The sequence below is a fragment of the Lepisosteus platostomus genome, chromosome 3 (genome assembly GCF_059453375.1).
Source record: "Lepisosteus platostomus isolate fLepPlt1 chromosome 3, fLepPlt1.hap1, whole genome shotgun sequence".
In the NCBI taxonomy this organism is placed as follows: domain Eukaryota; kingdom Metazoa; phylum Chordata; class Actinopteri; order Semionotiformes; family Lepisosteidae; genus Lepisosteus; species Lepisosteus platostomus.
In genome coordinates this window covers 54,973,113-54,993,969 of record NC_142613.1, presented here as the reverse complement: position 1 = coordinate 54,993,969, position 20,857 = coordinate 54,973,113, and the positions used below count along the sequence as shown (strand labels likewise).

General features: G+C 34.6%; 1 protein-coding gene across 5 annotated transcripts in view; it reads left to right on the top strand.

Moving 5' to 3' along the window:
* Window positions 1-1,479: 1,479 nt before the first annotated feature.
* wdr35 (WD repeat domain 35) overlaps window positions 1,480-20,857 on the top strand; it is a 34,354-nt gene continuing 14,976 nt past the window's right edge. Inside the window, exons 1-20 of one of the 5 annotated variants that reach the window (XM_088626108.1) lie at window positions 1,480-1,710; window positions 2,711-2,828; window positions 4,369-4,440; window positions 4,588-4,680; window positions 4,982-5,110; window positions 5,674-5,807; window positions 7,122-7,287; window positions 7,716-7,861; window positions 8,897-9,022; window positions 9,857-10,042; window positions 11,154-11,186; window positions 12,202-12,225; window positions 12,583-12,643; window positions 14,370-14,514; window positions 14,777-14,846; window positions 17,041-17,094; window positions 17,407-17,516; window positions 18,112-18,322; window positions 20,205-20,285; window positions 20,694-20,830. In XM_088626108.1, coding sequence (XP_088482234.1) covers window positions 1,687-1,710; window positions 2,711-2,828; window positions 4,369-4,440; window positions 4,588-4,680; window positions 4,982-5,110; window positions 5,674-5,807; window positions 7,122-7,287; window positions 7,716-7,861; window positions 8,897-9,022; window positions 9,857-10,042; window positions 11,154-11,186; window positions 12,202-12,225; window positions 12,583-12,643; window positions 14,370-14,514; window positions 14,777-14,846; window positions 17,041-17,094; window positions 17,407-17,516; window positions 18,112-18,322; window positions 20,205-20,285; window positions 20,694-20,830 — 2,120 coding nt within the window. In that variant the 5' untranslated portion in view covers window positions 1,480-1,686. The remainder of the gene's footprint in view (window positions 1,711-2,710; window positions 2,829-4,368; window positions 4,441-4,587; window positions 4,681-4,981; window positions 5,111-5,673; window positions 5,808-7,121; window positions 7,288-7,715; window positions 7,862-8,896; window positions 9,023-9,856; window positions 10,043-11,153; window positions 11,187-12,201; window positions 12,226-12,582; window positions 12,644-14,369; window positions 14,515-14,776; window positions 14,847-17,040; window positions 17,095-17,406; window positions 17,517-18,111; window positions 18,323-20,204; window positions 20,286-20,693; window positions 20,831-20,857) is intronic. The other 4 variants (XM_088626104.1, XM_088626106.1, XM_088626105.1 and 1 more) reach the window with 4 other exon arrangements.

Genomic DNA, 20,857 nt, shown 5'->3' with positions numbered 1-20,857 from the left:
CAATAGTCCAGTAAACTCTCCAGTGGATTAAGACGTTTCTATCAGGAAACGGACACTATAGAGTATTATCACCTTAATGTGCTACTGTGAGGATGAAGTTATCTCTGAGGAGTTCTGAATTAAAAACAACTTCAGGATAACATATCTTTCTGTTTAGTTCAATTTGTGTTATAATATGGAACCATATCTTCAGTGCTTGTTTATCCTCCATTTTTTCATGTTTCCCAACACTCATTCACAATAATAAAACCTTAAAGGTAAAAAGAATATACAAATCTGCCTGGCTATGTGACCAATGTGTTCATGCTAAAGAAAGTCATCACACACCTGTGTTTAATTCCTTAGAAGTTAAAAGGTTAGGTGAAGGAAACAGTTAAACGTAAATACATTGCCCTGAGCACACTCTACACTTATAATCAATGATCAGACTGATATCAGTCATGGAAAAAACAAGAATGGAGACAGAAGATTAAAGACTAAAACAAAAGACTAAAATCTGATCAAACTGATTATTTGTCCATCATAAGAGAAGTAACAAATACCTACCTTTTATAAGCATAACTACATGCAGTATTTATGTGCATATAAATACAAAAAGATAAGAGACAACAACCAAACTAGATTGTTTTTTTCTATTAAAGAGAGACCAATGGTGATATGTTAGGCAAGTGGTGTATTTCTGAAGATTAGGAAATCCTAGTGCACATTCCGGTTGGAAAAAAAGATGGTTAACATTCTGCAGATAATGATTAGACCAGTAGACATTTGTTGGTAAGCAGTTTAAACTAGTTCAGACCATTAGAACACCAACTGTGATATCCACTAGGAAACTAGCCTGCCATGGGTCATAGAGTGAGGAATAATGTAGAACATACAGATTTAATTCTCAGTCGAAAATCGCAAATATACCCTTCCAGTAATTACAGTAATCAGCTTGGGATCTTGAGCAGCAGGAGAAGGAAAGCTGACAGGCTTCAATTTATCCAGGAAGTTTCCGTCACTAATTACTGGTTGTCTTCTTGCTTTGGGAAATAAATACAGCACTTTTTAAATGTGTGCGTGTGGTTAAGGGGTTTAAAATCATTTATGGTATATACTCTCAAATTCTTCCTATTTTAGCCAAAATATTTCAGGATAACATTTAGTATAACAGATATAGGCAACATTCAATTCCATTACCCATTCACAATACAATAAGGTAGCATCACTGAAAGCGCACCGGGTGGGAAATTGAATTCTGACTTAATGTAGTTAATTAAAAACATCATCTCGACTTTTTTATTTACATAGCTTTAAAATTAATTTCTCGTTCCCATCATCAGTGAAGTTCATCATTGGCACGGCAATGAAACTGGGGGAATCTGGGATTTTATTAAAAAACAAAAACAAAAATCCAAATGCATTACTCTTATCGAACCATAAGGGATGTAGGAACACTACAATACCCAACACCTACGCAGGAAGTGAGAGTGGAAGCTGGATTGGTTGTGTTCCGGTTTGCGGTTACTAGGGAACCAGAAATCGGCTTCTGCTTTAAACAGATTCCTGTCAGATTTGCAATATTATGCGTTAACATCAAAATCGACAATTGAAGCAACATTTTTATAATGCGAATTATTTATCAGTACAACGGCTTATAATTTCACATAACCAAAACAACACAACTTCCTACCCTCCGCATCCACGATGTTTATTTATCTAAGTAAAAAGGTGAGTTTAAAAACAACGTTTTTAAGACCAAGATAGAGCATGCTTTTGTAATTGTATTTGAGAAAATTTGACTGATTTTTCTATTTACCTAAGATTTTTAGGATTTTTATTTGAATGTTATATAAATCTAAACAGTTACCAGTTTCTGTTAACATTCGCGATTCAGCGAAGATCAAAGGTGATTGTAAATGTAGTTGGTTTGCAAGAAAATAAGTCCCCATATTGAATTCTCGATTTTATTTGGAAACATATATGGATGATTGCAAACAACCACTGCGTAGAATTGTTAAAAAATTACTGTGGTGTGGTAGGTTACTTTCGCCCCTGAAACACGTAGTGTACAAGCAGTGCTGAGTGTGTTTTCACAAAACATGGAAGAGAAATACATTACTTTCATATGAAGTTGTGCAGAAATTAGTCACTCCTATACTATGCTTTCACTTATTATCTAAAACACGAACATAATGTAAGCATTAAATTTTGACTGCAGAACTTTATTTTAAAGAAAAAATGAGTTTTTATTAGTATAAACACTACTTAGATTAACCTTCATTTACCTTTTGGAGATGAGTTACTACTGTAACCTTTGTTGTATACCATGTCAGAAAAATAGCTGGAATGCCCTATGTATTATCATAGGTGATTGAGTTTCAGTGCACATAACATGGGATAAGTGTTTCAGCCTTTCTAATCATAGGTTGTCACATATTGTAGCTAAGCCACGGGAACAGGCTGTGGCATTTCCACTTGGCCTGTTCTTTCGTGAGAGTGCTGGAAAAGGTAGCAAGGAAGGACTGAGTGAGTCCTTCCATGATTGAGACTTCATGGCAGAACAAGAGATTGAAATTACAGACTCAAAAAGCATGACATCTACTAAGACATAGTTCAGTGCTGAACAATGTTTGTCTTATGATTGTTCCTTTTCCTAAAATAGATTTTTATTTTTTTCATTCATTAGACACATATTGAAATATAATGTTTTGCTTCCTAATGTTTTCAGATTGCCATACCCAATAACATACGTCTGAAATGTGTTTCATGGAACAAAGACCAAGGTTTTATAGCCTGTGGAGGAGATGAAGGGCTTCTTAAAGTACTAAAATTGGAAACACAGACAGGTAGTAATTGCTTTTTTCTTTCAGTCTTGGTCATTTTATTATATAGTCACACGATCTCAAGTATGGATTTCAGTGTATTGTAATCAAGTCATAATTCACATTTTAATAAATTATCCAGTACTATAATATGTAAATCATAGGGATGAAACAAAGAATAACAAATAAAGTACATGAAATGTCAATATACAGTATTGAGATGCTAACCCCACATTAGTTGCTGGGTAATGTCTCTGAAACATCTGCCTTTTAATTTCGCTGTTAGTTCATCTTTCATTCCAATTCATTATGCTTCCTGCTATCACTGTTACCCAAAGGTGCCTATACTTTTTGATGCATGCCAGCACACAGTGGAAAGTAGCAGTAATGTACAGTAAGTTGTTTAACTTGTCGTTGGTCAGCTGGATTTTGCTCAGGAAAACACTATTCTGTCTGATGTTATTTGTCTGACAATTTAGACAGCTTGAATTTCAAGATATTCTAACACAGTGTTCTACACAAACCAACGACAATATATAAATATAGTTTTCGTATGCATACATGTAAGAAGATCCAGATGACTGATTATTATATTGAAACTGCACATTCTCAAACATTTGGAGTTTTGCACATATTTATTTCAGATGGGAACAGATTTCCACGTGTTTCTGTTGGCAGGGCTCTGTTTCAGTCAGCTTTAAGGATTGAGATTATGTGTTATCCTGTTGCCTGTCACATTTCTGTTTGCAACACATTAATGTTGTTCTTAAGAAGAAATAAAAAAAGAATAAAGCCGCGTGCCTGTGTATCGCTCATAAGCAAGTGGTATTATTTCTTTGCAGCCTTTGTGGGCTTATCTCCTGTCTTACTTGGGTCACATTTTTCTTATGTCTTCGTGGTCATTTTGGGTTGACTGGAAACCTTAAGGCTTTTGCGTTACTGGGTGATGAATAATCCACTGACTCATCACATTTAAATGAAACTGTATGAGCTGTAGTTTATTAAACAAAATAAGACAATTAATTGAGTCTGTATCTCAAGGGTGTTCCCCTTACTTCCAGAAACTCAACCTCCCCCACACACACTAACAGTAATTTTCCTGGCTTCTCAAGGTTTTAGTATATTCAATAATAAGGGGCTCCTCATTATCTCTTCATAATGCAGAAACCAAGATTTGACTATGTGCATGGGCACAAATAACAGGGAAGGCATGTAACAGAAGAAACTAGAAGTATTTTAAAGTACTTCTGGGCTTCACAGTAGTTGAAAATGTATTTTTGTGTATTAGTTTCCTTTAATTTCAAAAGTGATGAATAAGAGCATAATTTAATATTTCTTAAGTAAAGTTGATCACTAAGTTATAAGCTTGTAAAATATTACACCTTATATAGCCTTCTCTATTTATAAACTATTTATAAACTTTATAAGTCAAGTGCAAACCATATTAACTCTGTGCAAACATCCTAACATTCAGGATTCTTTAATTGTACTACACTGTACAAAGGACATTCTTGCCTGCTGTTGTTCACCTTATGCTGTTTTTGTTCTTTCTTATAAATCCTAGATGATGCCAAACTCAAAGGACTGGCAGCTCCCAGCAATCTTTCAATGAACCAGACACTTGAGGGTCACAGTGGTAAGTAATGTCTGCTCTGCAATGTGCACAATGTCGACACTGAAGTGAAAAGTTAGATTATAACAAAATGGACATTACAATTTAAATAAATTAAGTCAAACCAACACAGGTTTGACTTAGAAAATGACGCTCTTGTGTTTTATTCAGGTGCTGTGCAGGTAGTGACTTGGAATGAACAGTACCAGAAACTAACAACCAGTGACCAAAATGGTCTCATCATAGTGTGGATGCTCTATAAAGGTAAAGTACAAGAGGTTTGGATTAGCTTTGTAAACAGTAGTTGTAATAATAACAACAATAATCATGATGATAAATAACACTGAGCATTTTTGTGCAAAGGGTGTAATTGAACAATTTATAGTAACTTGTCTGCGAAGATACAATGATTTTTGCCGTAGCCTGGAATTTGTTGATCATTATAAAAACAAAAACAGGATATTATGTATGGTTATTTATATATTCAATAATTAAGCAACATTTTTATTGATTACAGAATAAGATGGAAAGCTGTCCTTATTGAACCTTCTGTGTTACATTCTAGGTTCCTGGTACGAGGAAATGATAAACAACAGGAATAAGTCAGTTGTCCGGAGTATGAGCTGGAATGCTGATGGGCAGAAGATCTGTATCGTGTATGAAGATGGGGCTGTCATTGTGGGTTCAGTTGATGGTAAATATGAGGGCACTTAATTATTATCTCATGTTAAATATTAAAGTAAGCATGCATTATTAATGTTATGTATATGTTAAACACAAATACATGGATATCATTAAGATACCTGTATGGTTATCAACAAAAAAGTTATATTTCGTATATGAAAGTACTGTGGGTAACAGTGTTACTTAAATGAGACAACTAAACAACTAAACTGAGTGTGGTCATTGGTTGTGAAGACAGTAAAATGCTGTTGTTGTCGTGTGGTTTTCATTGACATTTTGTGCTAGTTTTAAATCTTAGTAAAGTATGATAAAAACATCAAAAGCATTTGATGTCTTTAAAAAATGTTCATACCTGTATTAATGTTGTGATCCATAGCATGTGATAGTTACTTTTTTAGAAAAAACTAAACCTGATAGAGTAACATTAAGTTTATTTTACTTCAAAGAAAGTGTAGAAGGTTGCTTGTATATTTTGGAAACCACATTATTCTACTTTCTTACTAGTCCTTTCAGGACTGACAGTAAGATCCTGGAATGCTCTTGGCTTTGAGATTTGTGTTGCATGTATTGCAGGTAACCGAATTTGGGGGAAAGACCTGAAGGGAATTCAGTTGGCACATGTTGCTTGGTCACCTGATAGCAAGATTCTCCTCTTTGGAATGGCCAATGGAGAAATTCATATATATGACAATCAAGGCAATTTTATTGTAAGTGTGAAATATCAAGAATAAAATGTATGCACCCACTCCCCAAGCTACGCAAGACTTCTGTTCCACAAGTTGGTGCATTACCCAAGTTTTACTAAGTTGGAAGTGACTTCTTTTTAGGGAGAAACAGTAGAGCAGAACTATAGGCTCACCAGGTTTGTTTATAATGGTTAAAAGGTGTGCGTGCTGATCACAGAGTAGGGTAGAGAGCAAGATGGAATCCATAATGAAGTACATTTATGTATGTACTTCTCTTTATGTACAGGGAGAGAAATTATTAAATATAGCATTTAAAAATATGCAGTACAGTAAACAAATGAAAGATCAAACAGAGAGAATTACCTTTTAACTAATTTATAGATAATACATACATTTCATTACCTTACACTCTACTATAAAGTCATTATACACAAAATAGAATAGACAGTGCAGTGAATAATAAAAATAATGACACACTTGTGTGCCTCCGTCTTTCAGCTGAGACATTAAACCGAAGTCCTGACTCTCACTGGTAATTAAAGATCCTCGGGAGTAGGGAGTAATCCCAGTGTCCGGGCCAAATGTCCCCCCTCGGCCTTTACCGTGGCCTCCAAACTGTCCCCATGTATCATTGGCTTGCACTTGTCCAGGGTGTACCCTGCCTTGTGCTTGTTGCTTGCCGGGTAGGCTCCGGATTCCCGTGACACCGTATGGTATAAAGTGGTTTGGTAAATGACATGACATGACATGAGTGCCTCCCTGAGATGATTACAATGTGGTTTGCTCCCAATTTTCAGTGAAAAAGCTTAAGGTGATACACAGAGGTATACAAAAACAAAGTGAGAGCACAATGGAGCCCTGGTGGTAACTACATTATGTGCTCATAACCCAACTCTATAGTAAAAATAATCTAGCTTTGTGCTAAATAACCATGAAAAAAAACACATTTACTGCTTTCTCTTTATGTATCTAATGTAACCTTTAGCTAACTTAAAGATTTATTATGTGACCCATGGGATGGTTTTACATGAAGTCAAGTCTCAAGTAACCTGGGAAGAGGACATATAATTTTATCTAAGAATATTCGGTATGTATTTCACATTACTTTTATAATGTGAAACAATACTATATCTTAAGAAGTGTGAAGAGCCTTGCATTCTTCATGTCTTCAGACACATTATCTTATATTAAGCATGGTTTTGTTGCGTTTAGTCTAAACTTGGTTCAGGATCCAAACATGAACTAAGCAGGGTAAAAATTAAAATCAGTCAATCAGTACTGTTAGAAATAACAGTGTTTTATTTATAATCTTTTATATTCATGTACTTTGTGCAGGTCAAAATGACATTGAATTGCCTGGTCAATGTGACAGGAGCCATCAGCATTGCTGGAATACATTGGTATCATGGGACAGAAGGTTTTATTGAGCCAGACTGTCCGTGCTTGGCTATCTGCTTTGATAATGGAAGATGCCAAATAATGCGTCATGAGAGTGATGAAAGTAAGTAATGGAGGTGAATCTACATTTACATCTATGAAAATAATTAAGGAATTTAATTGTGTTCATAACTGAATTATGTTCAGAAACATGGGGCAAGTACTTTGCAAATTTCAGACAATTAACTAAATTGTAAAACCATGAAAGGGGCTTACATTTTAACTTTAGCTTTTATAAACTTTATTATGACTGGATTGAAAGTAAAATTTACAAAGCGATAAAAACACATCAGTATTTGTGCCCTGGTGAGCTTACACAGTTATTTACTCTTGTGTAGTATTTTGGGAAGTGACATCTTGCAGGATTACAAGTTAGAGCAGCAGGGATGAAGGTGAATTTTGATGCTATCATTCATCCCAAAGTTTTGTAAAAATTCAATTTAAACCCTTCTGAGGATCTGTAATTTGTCTTGCATTTGTAATGTTTCTCAGACCCAGTGCTGATTGATACTGGAATGAATGTGGTGAGCATTCAGTGGAACCACTGCGGCAGTGTTCTTGCTGTGGCAGGCTCACAGAAAGCAATTGCTCTAGATAAAGATGTCAATGTTGTTCAGTTCTACACGCCTTTTGGAGAGGTAAGAAAATGGTGTTTGTAGATACTCTCCCACTTCTTACTGGATCCTTCAAGACAGTTTTATGAGCAAAAACAGATACTGTGGTTTTCTTAATTTCATCTTTTGTTGGTAATTGTATTTGTCATTCAAAGTTAAGATGCTTTTACTCAGATTACTTGATAAAATGAAACTGCATTTTTGGTTTTGAATCACCGGCATTAGAATATGCAGGGGATTTGGTGAACACAGAAAATGATTCTACATCTTAATTGATTGTGGACAGGTTCTTAGAAAGCATGTGGGAGAAATCTCACCAAAGCAGAAGCATGTGGAGGAAATTTTCACATTCATATGCAAAACACACATTCATATGTTATTCATGATTTCTCAGAGTTTGGACTGAGAAATCATGAATAACACTTTAGCAGTTCTTTTCACCTTTAGAATTATTATTTTTTTTAAAACAAGATTGAAACAAAGTAATGAGTATCACCCATACCCTTAAGAGACTGCTTTTCATGATTTATTGAAGTTTAGTATGCCTTTTTCAGTGCGTGTTCCAACTGCCAACAGCCTTTTAGGTTAAGTTACACAAAACATACCCTTCCATAAAAGGAAAGTTCTAGTTCTATGCCCGTAAATTACCATTTCTGTCTGCATTTTTAGAAAACATAAATCCTGGAGCACTGATTCTTGTCATGATTCTTTTCTAGTGTTAAAGTAGAACAGAAGTGAAAGTCTCCAGTTTGTCTAGTATTTACTCAATGAACATGCTATCCCACCTGTTTGGTGTGTGCAAAGAGTTTGAGTTTGAATGTAATTTGAATTTCCAAATTTGTTATGGGTAGTTATGAGTGCTTATGAAGATATTCAATTCGAACTGAGTTGCATAAGATGTACCGGTGAGTATAGATTACTTCATTGTCATTTTAATGTCATTTTAATGGCCCCGCATAAGGCTATAATCTGTGTATTATTAAATTTATTTTAACCACATTATGGCTTCATTAAAGTGTAAAAAAGTATTTGTAGAGTCACTCCACATTTATTTTGTAGCATTTACGGACCCTGAAGGTTCCTGGTAAGCAGATGATGGCAGTGTCTTGGGAAGGAGGGGGCCTAAGGATTGGCCTTGCAGTAGATTCCTTCATATACTTTGCCAACATCAGGCCGGATTATAAGGTAATTGTAATTGTACTAAGATTGTACTTTTCTTATAATTAATATAATTAATAATAATAGTTATTGTGTAGCGACTGAAGCCTGCATTACTTCTCGTCCTCTGCAAATCTGTTTTTTTACAAGATTTCAAGATGTCTTATAACTGAGAATGTTTGCAGGACTCAAGCATTTGAGCATATTATGATCTTTTGCTCATAATAGTCTGAGTAAGAATATTTTATGCAGAAAGTTGTAAAGTTCAGACTATGTGCCATGACTATTTGCTGCATTTTCCAATGATTAATGTGCTCCTCTTTGTAACACTTCAGGAACATTTGTGTAGATAAATATTAAATAAACGAATATGTTTTGTGTGAAGAGTCCAACTGGGTACCTTGGGTGCAAGCCACAAAATTGTATTTAAATTTCAGTAAAGTAATAAGAATGTGTTTTTTAAAGTTTTCATGGGGATAACACCAAAGCTAAAGAACTCAATAAAATGCTTAATAACATTTTAATGTTTAAAGATATGAAGGGAGATTTTAAATATAAACAGTAACTAAACAGTTTTATTTTTGTGATAAAACGCAGGAAGGTTTATTGAGTAGAGAATTATTATACTGTAGATATCAACATTTTCACTTTACAGAAATGGTGCAGTATTAGTACATGTTTGTTACAAAGATCATTAAAAAATTGATCTTGTTTAATCATTCTGCATAGTGAAGAACCCAGGCATTTCACCTTATGTATGTAATATTTATTAATAAGTTGTTAATGAGTAGTTACATTTTTTTTTTTTTACCCAAATTACTGTATACACATGAGTTTGATATTGATCTCTTACTTTAACAGTGGGGCTATTGTTCCAACACTGTTGTGTATGCCTACACCAGACCAGACCGCCTCGAGTACTGTGTTGTCTTTTGGGATACCAAGAACAATGAAAAATATGTGAAATATGTCAAGAGTCTCATGTCTATAACCACCTGTGGGGACTTTTGTATTCTTGCAACAAAATCAGATGACACCCACCCTCAGGTAAGTTGCTTCCAAATCAGTTGGAAATGTCATGGGTAGTGTGGTGTTTGTCACTCATTCATTGAACAAACAGTTGCAGTCATAACGAAGCTATTGAAAATAAAGAAACACTTAAAAGCAAGGTAAAGTTATTTTGTGGCTTGAGTTACATAAAGCTGTCTTTAAGAAAAAAAAAAAACAGAAAACAGATTTTAAAAGAAAATAAGGAGGGCTTAACTGTGCACAACAGCGCAGACTAGTCAGTGAGCACATTTTCAAGCAGCCAAAGGCAAAGGTTGTTACCAGTTCATGTTTTGGTTGAAACGTCATGCATCTGACACACATCTGTTGAACTCTGACTGATTAGAACAACAAGAAAAAAGATTCATAGGGTGCTTTTCAAATGTTTTTGGCATTTAGAAATGCAGCTAAAATAAATTAAAACCGCTCTGTTCCGTGCTCACTTTATTTGCTGCTTGATTATCTACTTTCATTTCCTGCACTTTCATAAAATTTAGAGAAGTATTTGATATGCGATAAGAATATTAAATATGGCACTGTCTCTGGATGGTTGATAAGTGGCATTTTAAAGTACACAGCACTATATCACACTACTGTATGTATACTGTACACAGCACTGTATGCATAGCTGTAAACACAGTATATATTTTTAATCAAAAACAGTACATTGCTATGCTGTGAACATTGTCATGTAGAAGTCTTTTGGGGGGGGCGCCTTATTAAGGCACCTCCCTTAATAAAGATTTCATAGATTGAGCCATTTTGTTTCAGTTTCAAAATAAACTTTTTACAAAATGTAGGAATCTTTCACAGGCAGCTGTAATGTTATGTCTGTTAGTAATAAACTAAAGATAAAAGACACATCTGAAAAAAATACTAAGTAAATCAACAAAAGCAATAAACTGTTTTCATATCCATTTTACATTTGACTTGCTATCCTCATCTGGCCTTGTGCAGGAAAGACAAAATAACAAAATACTAGTCCTCAAATAATAGTGGTCAGGATTGAAATAATACACTGATAATCTCTTATTAATTTTACTATAATTGTGTTGAACAGCAGTATATAATGTCTTTTTTAATTTCCTTGTTCAATGTATTGCTAACAAAGGAAGATACAGAGGCGGAGTCAGTGAGTGCAATGGTAAGGTACATTTTACAGGAGAGTCTTGAATATAGTTACGTTTCTTTTCATTTTGGGTAGCTGGAGTCAAATAACACATATGCTAATTTACTACAATTTACAAATTGCAATTTACTGTTACATTATTTAAGCATTCTATAGCAAAAAAATCCAGGCTTGGTCATGGAGATTCCCAATCCAGCCAGTTTTGTAGGACATTCTAAATCATCTGTTGGAACATGGGGAGCTCCTGTAAATTCCCAGTCAATTAAACAAGTAATGTATTCAGTTGAGGGAAGTGGGATTGTTAACTTAATTATATTCTTGGGAACTGTAAATTCACACATTAACTGAAATTTAAATTAATTAACAATTCCCCTGCAGTTGATCACAATTAGAATGTAAGAAAGGTTACAAAGTCTTTATACATTAGTGATTTCATAGTTTACCTACAGTACATAACCTGCTGGACTGGGCATATCCAATAATGGCTTGTCTATTGTCTATGTCTTCTGTTGTTTTGTTTTTGTGTTTCTTGGATATGTTTATTTGTTTGTTTTTAATCTGTACTGTTCCTGTGTTTTGTTATCCTAGTCCAGTCATTTTTTATATTATGTTAAAATGTTTACTAAGCAGAACTATTAAAACCACATTCTTCAGATATTTTTTCATTAAAAACTTTTAAGAGATGTTCATAAAACTACTTCATACCACCTCATTATGTTACCACCTGTTTAATGAATTAATATAAAATATTAAAAACCAAGTTTTATTTTTATTGGATGATCTTAGTGCTTCCTAAGGGGAATCAAAACCTGTGATTTTATCATTAAGATTTTTTTGAGAACAGTTTAAGGCCATTTTTTGTAGAAATTTTGTCACGTCTATGCAGTGGTTTAATAAGTAATTTCATGTGAATGCTAGAAATATATAACTTAAATATTTAGCTTTACTGTATATATATTTCTGAATCATAAAACTTAAATGTTTAAGTTTGTGTATGATTCATCTCTTTTCATCTAATGGCTGCTGAAAGGTCGCATCAGAAAACATCAGAAAGGTACTAACTGTCTTTTAACCATGGACCCACATCAGATAAAATCTTCCAGTTAAACAATGATGTATAACTATATACAATTATACATCATGTATACTATTATATCATAAATTATGATAATGTAATTTTACAGAATTTCTACTTTTTGTCTGAATTCTAAAATCACATTAGTAAATCATTATATTGTTATAGATTTATATTTTAGTTCAACTGCCTAGAAAGAACACAGCTTATTGTCTTTAATGTGGAGCATTTAAAATCCACCTGAAATAAATTTACTGGCAGTGCTGAAGTAAGTAATAGCCATTGGTTCACTTAACAGTTAATGTGCCCTCTTTCTGCCTTTTCTTTCTGTTGTAGTATGTGCTTGTCCTCTGTAACTCTATAGGGACTCCCCTGGACTCCAAGTACATTGACATAGGTAAGTGTAACTAGTTTGGGTGAACATTGCACGCATTTCGTACATTTTCCTGATTTTACACCTCTTTAAACACACAAAGACCTTAAGTAAAATCTTTCAAAGCCAAACAATCATCCTTCACCTCTGGAAAGCTAAACATACAGTAAAACATTTCTGTCATCAAAGAAAAGCAAACATTCAGTACTAGAGCTGTTTGTACTACTGGTTTTCAAAGGACTGTTGTAGTCTCGTTGGGTAACAGCAACAGTCAGACCATTCATCAACCTACAGCAAACATGGCCAAAGACTGCACCTCTTTCCATTTCATAGATATTGTGCAAAATTCCTTCAATATGCAGTAAGCCAGACTGTGATTCGGGAGAGACGTGTCCTGGGTGGCACATACTGTAGCTGGAAGCAGGCATATTTGATTTGAACCACAGGACTGGTAAAACTGTCTTTCTCCTTCTAGAAAGTCAGATTTTAAAACCAGATGTCTTAGAGGAATTAAATAAATTAAAGTTTCCTTATATATGAACTATTTAATATACAGTTGTAACAGACTCTACTCTCTGTGAGAATATTTCTGTGAGATTGAGACTGTTTAGAGGCCTCTAGTGGCAGATCAGCTGTAATTATAGATTTGTCTACAGTAGCTGGCTTGCCATAATAATGTATAATTATTTACCTTATTTTGAATTAATTCTTCCATCTATTATCAGAAAGGTTATCTGTAATGTTTCTGTTTTGTTATCCTATTCCAGTCTTTTTTTAATTTTATGTTAGATGTTTACTAAGCAGAACTGTTAAAATCAAACTCTTAAGATATTTTTCCACTAAAAAAATATTTTAAGAGATGTTCATAAAACTAGTTCATACCACCTCATGGTAAGAGTCTTAGCTAAACAGAGCCAATCCTGAAAGCACAAGGCACAAGGTGGGATTACACCCTGGACAAGACTCGTCCTCCATGTAGACACACCAGTTAGCCAGCTTGTCCCTGGATGCTGGGAGATAACCAAATGTAATTTGAATTTGAAATGGATAAAAAATCTTTTTTATTTTTATGATTTTCCATAATGGGCTGTAGGGGGTGTGGAAGCTAGAACTGTGTCCTCGTAGCGCTCGTGTTTTGTTCCATCCTGTGGTGCCTTCTATGTGGAGTTTCCCCATGGTTGTGTGGGTTTTGTCTTGATGCCCCGGCTTCCCCTCAGCAGTTCAAAGACATGTTTTAAAGACTAATCAGTGGGAACATGTGTGTGCCCTGTAATGGACTAGCATCCTGCCCAATGTATATCCCTCCTTACACCCATCGACTGCTGGAATGAGCTGTGGCTCGCTGTGATCTTATTTTGGACCAAGCAGTTATTGAAAAATGGATGGATAAATTTTCCCTAATCCACAATTTGAATTAAAGAATAAATGTGCATTCTATTATCATATTACAGGCTGCTGTTACAGTATGTTATTTTTTAATTACGAATATGCAATTACCCACTAAAGACTGGAGAAAGGAAAAAATTAAAAGGAATAAGTATTCAGACCTGTTTTTGAGTGCATGATATGAAATATGTATGACAAAAAAGTTGATAATTTTAACAAAACCAATTTAAAAAGTGTTCTTTTAGCAGTGAACATTTTCTGTCCACCGTATTTGCATAGATAAATACCACTAGTATCCATTACATTTGCTGGGGTTTTCTTTGAATGACAGTGTATCGGTTAAAGCTGAGCGTTTCTCTTGTAGATCCACTATTTGTCACAATGACCAAGACACACGTGATCGCTGCCTCCAAAGAAGCGTTTTACACCTGGCAATATCGGGTAGCGAAAAAACTGACAGCCATGGAGATCAACCAGGTTGCAAGAACAAGAAAGGAAGGAAGGGAGAGGTTAGCTCGATTGTTTCTTCTTTCTTGAGTGATCAGTATTTTCATAGTAATATTCACTCGAAAATACATTTTTCATCTGAAACATCTTAGTCATTATTCTAAAACAGTCAGTTCATTCTTTCCTCTTGGTTTTGGATGAAGAAAGGATACCATATGTCATTATTAAGTATTATAGTGTTTTGTCAAGGTTTTCTTGTTTTCTGCCATTTGAAAGATTTGCAGTTCTGAAAGGGAAACAGACATATCCCTAATCTCTCTTCAGGGTCTATCATATTGATGATACCCCATCTGGAACAGCAGAAGGAGCACTTGACTTCTCAAAAGCATTCACGGTAAGTGCCATCCTATAGACTAAACCCTTGCTCATTTGGATGCTAGATGCTAGTCATGTGTACAAGTAGTACATGTGATCCTCTACATGTGAAAGAATCCAGGGTGTCAGCTTTGCAACATGGCTGGGTAGCTTATTACAGGCACCTGCAACTGTTTCTGTGAAGATGTACCTTCTGATATCAGTGCACTTCTCCATACTTTTCCACATTTCCTCTGGTTAATGTTTCACTCCTGGTTCTTTAGAAATCCATTGAGTGTATTTTGTCATTGTCCTTGGAAGACTAAGTCAGTATAGGATATTATTCCTTTGAGTCCAGAAATGTGTCTTACTCCTTTTCTCCGAAAGTGTCCCAGAGCAGCAAAATCTTTTTTACAATATGGAGACCAGTGTAATAAACAAAAGGTGGTGCTTCCAAATCTCACTGTTTGATTCTACTTCTTCTTAATTTTTTACATTTTTATGGTTCAGTGCAATTTCCTATCAGTGTTTTGTGCTTTTAAAAGAGTCTTATTGGGCTTTTAGTCTGTTTTACATAACTACCACAGAATGTGGTTTGCTATGGATACGAGGTGTCACATCATGATCTTTCACCCTGGTATAATCACTGTTAATTTTGTATTTATTACCACATACCTTGTTTTTGATTTTGATACATCAAAATTCATACATGTATTTAGATAATGTAGATGTCAAGCAATATTTGGATCATTGTGATGAAATCTGGTTTAAATCATCCCCTGATTTTGGACTTCACAAGACAACATTTATTATACAAAGCAACAAGTAATAGGTTTATTCCATGCTGAAAAAAAGAAGAAAGAGGACACAACGTTTCGGCTGTGGTGACTGATTTATTATACAATGTTATTTTCTTGGACTACAATTAAATAGTAACAAATATATTGAGTATCAGAATAAACTTATAACTCTTTGCAAGCATATTTTAAGAAAAAATAAATTACACAAATATTGGATATTTATTAAATGTCTTTGGCATGCTTTAATTTAATTGATGATTAAAGATGACCACAGTACACTCCTGTGACTGACTATTATATAGCAGTAAATCATAGAGTTTGTCAGTTGATTAGGTACAGGTGCTAAGACACAGCATATTCAAACGGTTGAATTTTATGCCTGATGAAAATCACAAAAAACATTTTGTCTAGAATGTTTACAGTTTCAAATGCCTAACTTACTGTAGCAAGACATTTTCTTCCTTGCTGTTACCAAGACTGATACTCTAGGTTGGTACTGTACTGTATGTCCAGTTGCTACAGAGCTCCACATGTAGTGACCAATGGTAACTTGGCTCTATGGCCTACATCAATAAAGTCTTGAGATTGCACATGCTGCCCTTCTATTGGCTCATCGTGACATGACAAGGATTCAGCAGGGTAACAAAGGTCTGTGCGTGTAACATTGACATTCTTCGGAGATGATGTGTCCATTATGTCATAAATACTAGACAATGTGTCCCATTGAAAGTTTGTGCGGTAAATTGTTATAACATCTGTAGCTAACATCTAGGGTTCAGAGACCAGTGAACAGACACATGTTTGTCTAGGATCTATGAGTATCCACCAAGACTGCATCTGCAAACTGGTGCAAACATGTACATGTTTAATAGATGTGCATCTAGTCAAATGACCCCATCATTGAAAACTCACCATTTTCATTATTTTGCCCCACAAGAATTGACACAACACAGAAATATATTTTTTTAGCTAGATTATTCTGTCAAAGAACACTTTTTTTCATGTTGCCTTTATACTAGAATGCATATACTATGTCTAGAATTCATGTTTTTGGTAGGAAGTTCAAACTTTATTTTGTGATACAAGTTAACATTTTTTACAAAGTATTTGGCATGAAGGTAAAGCATGAAATGACACAGTTATTGAATGATACTGGTAAAGTCCAGTATTTTTATTAAAAAAACAAAATAAATTGTTAGCTTTAACAGGGATTTAACCCTTTCTGTCCAGGTTTCAGTGATCTTGATGTTCTAAATCTTGGAAGCCTTATAGGTTTAACAACAAATGTGGCAACAACTCAATGTGGCATTTTTCTTAATAAACTGTAATTTCCAATGATCCAGGATTTCAGCTACATACTGTATGAATGGTGGATGTTTATGTATACATGTGTCTGACTTTTCATTATTTTTAATGTATTTCATTTTGTCTTAGACTACGAGAGATCCTATTTGTTGCATTACAGCAACAGACAAGACATTGATTGTGGTATGTAATATTTATTTAAATTGATTTTTCTTGTCCATTGTTATTTTACCAAATCAAGACAATCATATTTTTAAGTTTAATCATAATATATGATGTGTTTTCTGCGATACAATGGTGGGACTTTATTTTTCTGCACTCTAGAAAATGTTTTTAATACACTATATGGAACAAGAATAAGTAAGTCAGCAGGTTTTTATTTTTCTGGGGGAATTGTTTGATTAGAAAAGCAATTTGAAATATGTTTGAATAACTGATGACTGCAGTGAGTACCTATCACGTGATATAAACAATTCTTAATTTACTGTCTTCCAGGGACGGGAATCTGGCACAATTCAGAGATATAGTCTGCCCAATGTTGGTTTGGTCCAGAAATATGTCTTGAACTACAGAGCCTACCAGCTTTCATTAAACTGCAACTCCAGGTCAGTCCCAGCCACTACTTATATTTTGTTGACTATCTGAAGCATTTGTGGTTTCTCATGTCCTGAAAGCAGAAATTCAGAAGGAAACTCATTTCTCTCATTTCAAAATTCCTTTCAGAAGGAACTTCACCTTCTGAAAACATGCAAACCACTAATAATGCATACAAAATCAACTAATTTTGTGGCTTGTTAATTTGTATAACATTGTTATAAATTGTGATAAATTGTATAACAATTTAGGTTTGCCTCTGTAATAGAGGTTGAATACTTATGCAATCATGACTTTTCCCTTTTTCTTTCATATTATTTACTTCTTTCTTTTTCTTGGAATAAGTTGTATATATAGCAATAGTTACTACAAAGTCTCATGACTGTAAGTTTGAAAGCAACAATGGGGTGCAAAGGTCTGAATATGTTTGCAAGTCACTGTACTGTATATATACAGTCTGGATGTATAATGTTATTTATTCCTATTTTTCCACACATTTTATAGACCATAAACATCAGATAAGAAGTCAGACATGACGGATATTAACAGAGTAACATTGTGAGGTTCTGTTGTTTCAAACACTTTTATCTCTGTTCTTATTGCCAGTCGGCTTGCCATAATAGATATCACTGGGGTGCTGACGTTTTTCGATATCGAAGTACGAACATCAGAAAGCTCAGGGCATCAAAGTGCAGGGGACCCTCTGAAGTTTGAGCGCAAAGATGTGTGGGACATGAAGTGGGCCACTGACAATCCCGATCTTTTTGCCATGATGGAGAAGACGAGAATGTATGTCTTCAGAAACCTGGACCCAGAGGTAAGATATTTAAGATAGTCTGTCAGGATGTTTATTTGAAAGAAGCGTACTCTCACACATTGATGCACAAGAACCACCAACTGTTTTTCCAAAAATATCCATAATTCTAGTTCCTTAAATGGAGAGAAGCATGTGGACCTCCAAATACATATTTTGTGGATCTTTTTTTTACTTTGTCTTGGGATTCATTACAAAATATAAGAACTCACTCAATCATGTCATAAAAATGTGTATGCAAAATTAAGGAATTGTAGATTATACTGGTACTACTGATATAGATTACACAGTGACTTGGAGAAATCATTTGTTTTGAAATAAAACAGAAAGGAATTTACAATAATGTTACATTTAGAGGATTAACAAATTGAGAATTGCTGAAAATACTGGGTGGGATAATCAAGAACTAAAATACATAATCATAGCCTCCAAATTGTAAAGATATTCTTAGCATATACCGTAGAGTTTGGTAACTGATGAGCTCTTTGTTTTCTGGCACAGCCTTTCTGAAAAGAGTAATAAATCAGGCAAACTGGGTTAAATGGTTTCTTTTATTAACGATGACAATGACACACACTAAACAACGCACAACATACTGTATAACAACAAGCTACTCTATTTACAGTGCGTCTCAAAAGGCCTCCATCCTGACCAACCCAAAAAAAACCAGACTGCTTCTAAGTACTCAAATCCTATATAATGCCTTACAGACCGAAAAGAGAGCTTGACCTGCTCTTAAGCCTAACAGAATACAACCTATAGTAAATCTCTCTGTCTATAAATCTGGATGCTACAAAGTGACTGGCCTGTTCTGAAAATGTACTTAGAGAAGAGGCTGTTTTTAACCCTGGTATTCTCTATACAGGAAATCAGGGTTTTCTAAAAACAATAAAAATGGCAAGCTCTCTTAACACGGTTTAGATTCTTAAATCTGGTCTTAAAGGCTGATGGGAACAATGACCTCCCTCCTGGCACTGTCTCTTCTGTCTCCTTGTATCTTTCTGCCAATCCTCTCTCATCTGTCTTCCTCTCTTTGCATCTCCCTTTTTTATACCCTGTTCCTGGAGTGTTGATGACTCTTAATTATTTACCAAGATTAACCAAGGTAAACCAGATAATTCCTTTGAGCAATGTGTCTCCTTAACAACTTAGTAAACACCTCAGTTCTTTTCTGGTGTTGAAGCTGCAAATTAACTGCAAATGTTGATACAAGCTAGATGTTGACCACTCCCATCTCACTGTAACAATAGTGACGAAAATTATTAGATTTGACATTTTGTAGTTTTAAATATTTCAGAGTGGTTAATATATTGCAGATTTGTTCATATTTTGAAAATTGTTATTACTTATTTCTTACAGTAATTAGTTACTGTAAGAAATTCTGCTTTACAGTAATTCCATTATGAGGCATGTCTAAAGATTTTCTCTTTCTCTTTCCAAGAAAATTTGTTGAGTGTGGTGTAAGACTAGCCTTATGCATACAGTATGAACAAAAGGGTAAAGAGGACAGAAGTCGGTTGAGTCCATCTGGCTTGTTTGATTGATAGTAGTTAATTGATCAGCGAATCTTATTCAGCTGTTATTTGAAAGAAATTGGCTTGGACAACACGGGGGTTCGATTGTTACACACTCCCACAACCATTTGCGTTTTTGGTTTGAAATCCATTTCCATCTATGATGTCCATAGTGTTGATTTTGTCATTGCCTTTGAGGATATTGAATACTTTGACCAGCTCTCATCATGGATGCCTTTATATATTACTCAATATGTTCAATTCTTTTAGCCTGTCAGTGTAGGGCATATATAATACTCACCTGTCCTGTGATATTTGGTTTACTACAGGTGTCATGTCTGTTTTCTAACTTCTCTGTTGCAATTTTCTAGGAGCCAATCCAGACATCAGGTTACATATGCAACTTTGAAGACCTGGAAATCAAGTCAGTTCTTTTGGATGAAATACTAAAGGTAACAGAAACACAACATCATTTAGTATTTTCCAGACTGAAAAATAAAAGCAATATTATTCAGTTTAGAATTGGGACTATCATGATAAAATTTATTCAAGAGGGATCATTTTCTTTAGTCTGGTGCAAGTATAGAGTAACATCTACTTAGAGTCGTAGCAATTTGTATCTGTTTCATTATACTAAGCGAAGTATATTATCTTTTTTTTAATAAACCTGATAGTGTTATACTTTTACCCTGATGACAAAAACCTGATTATTATAACCAGGAGTGAGTTGCTTGACAAAAAAGTGCAGGTACTTAGCCAAATGGACTAGACCTTTGGGTCCTTTTTTTATGTTTTGTCAATATACCGTTTCATGTAAATTAATAAACATTTAATCTGAAATGCCTTTAAAATGTTTTCAGGACCCAGAACACCCTAATAAAGATTATCTGATCAATTTTGAGATCCGTTCCCTGCGAGACAGCCGGGCCTTGATTGAAAAAGTAGGAATTGAAGATGCATCCCAGTTCATTGAAGACAACCCTCATCCCAGACTGTGGTAAGTGTCTTTTATTTGTCTGTAATG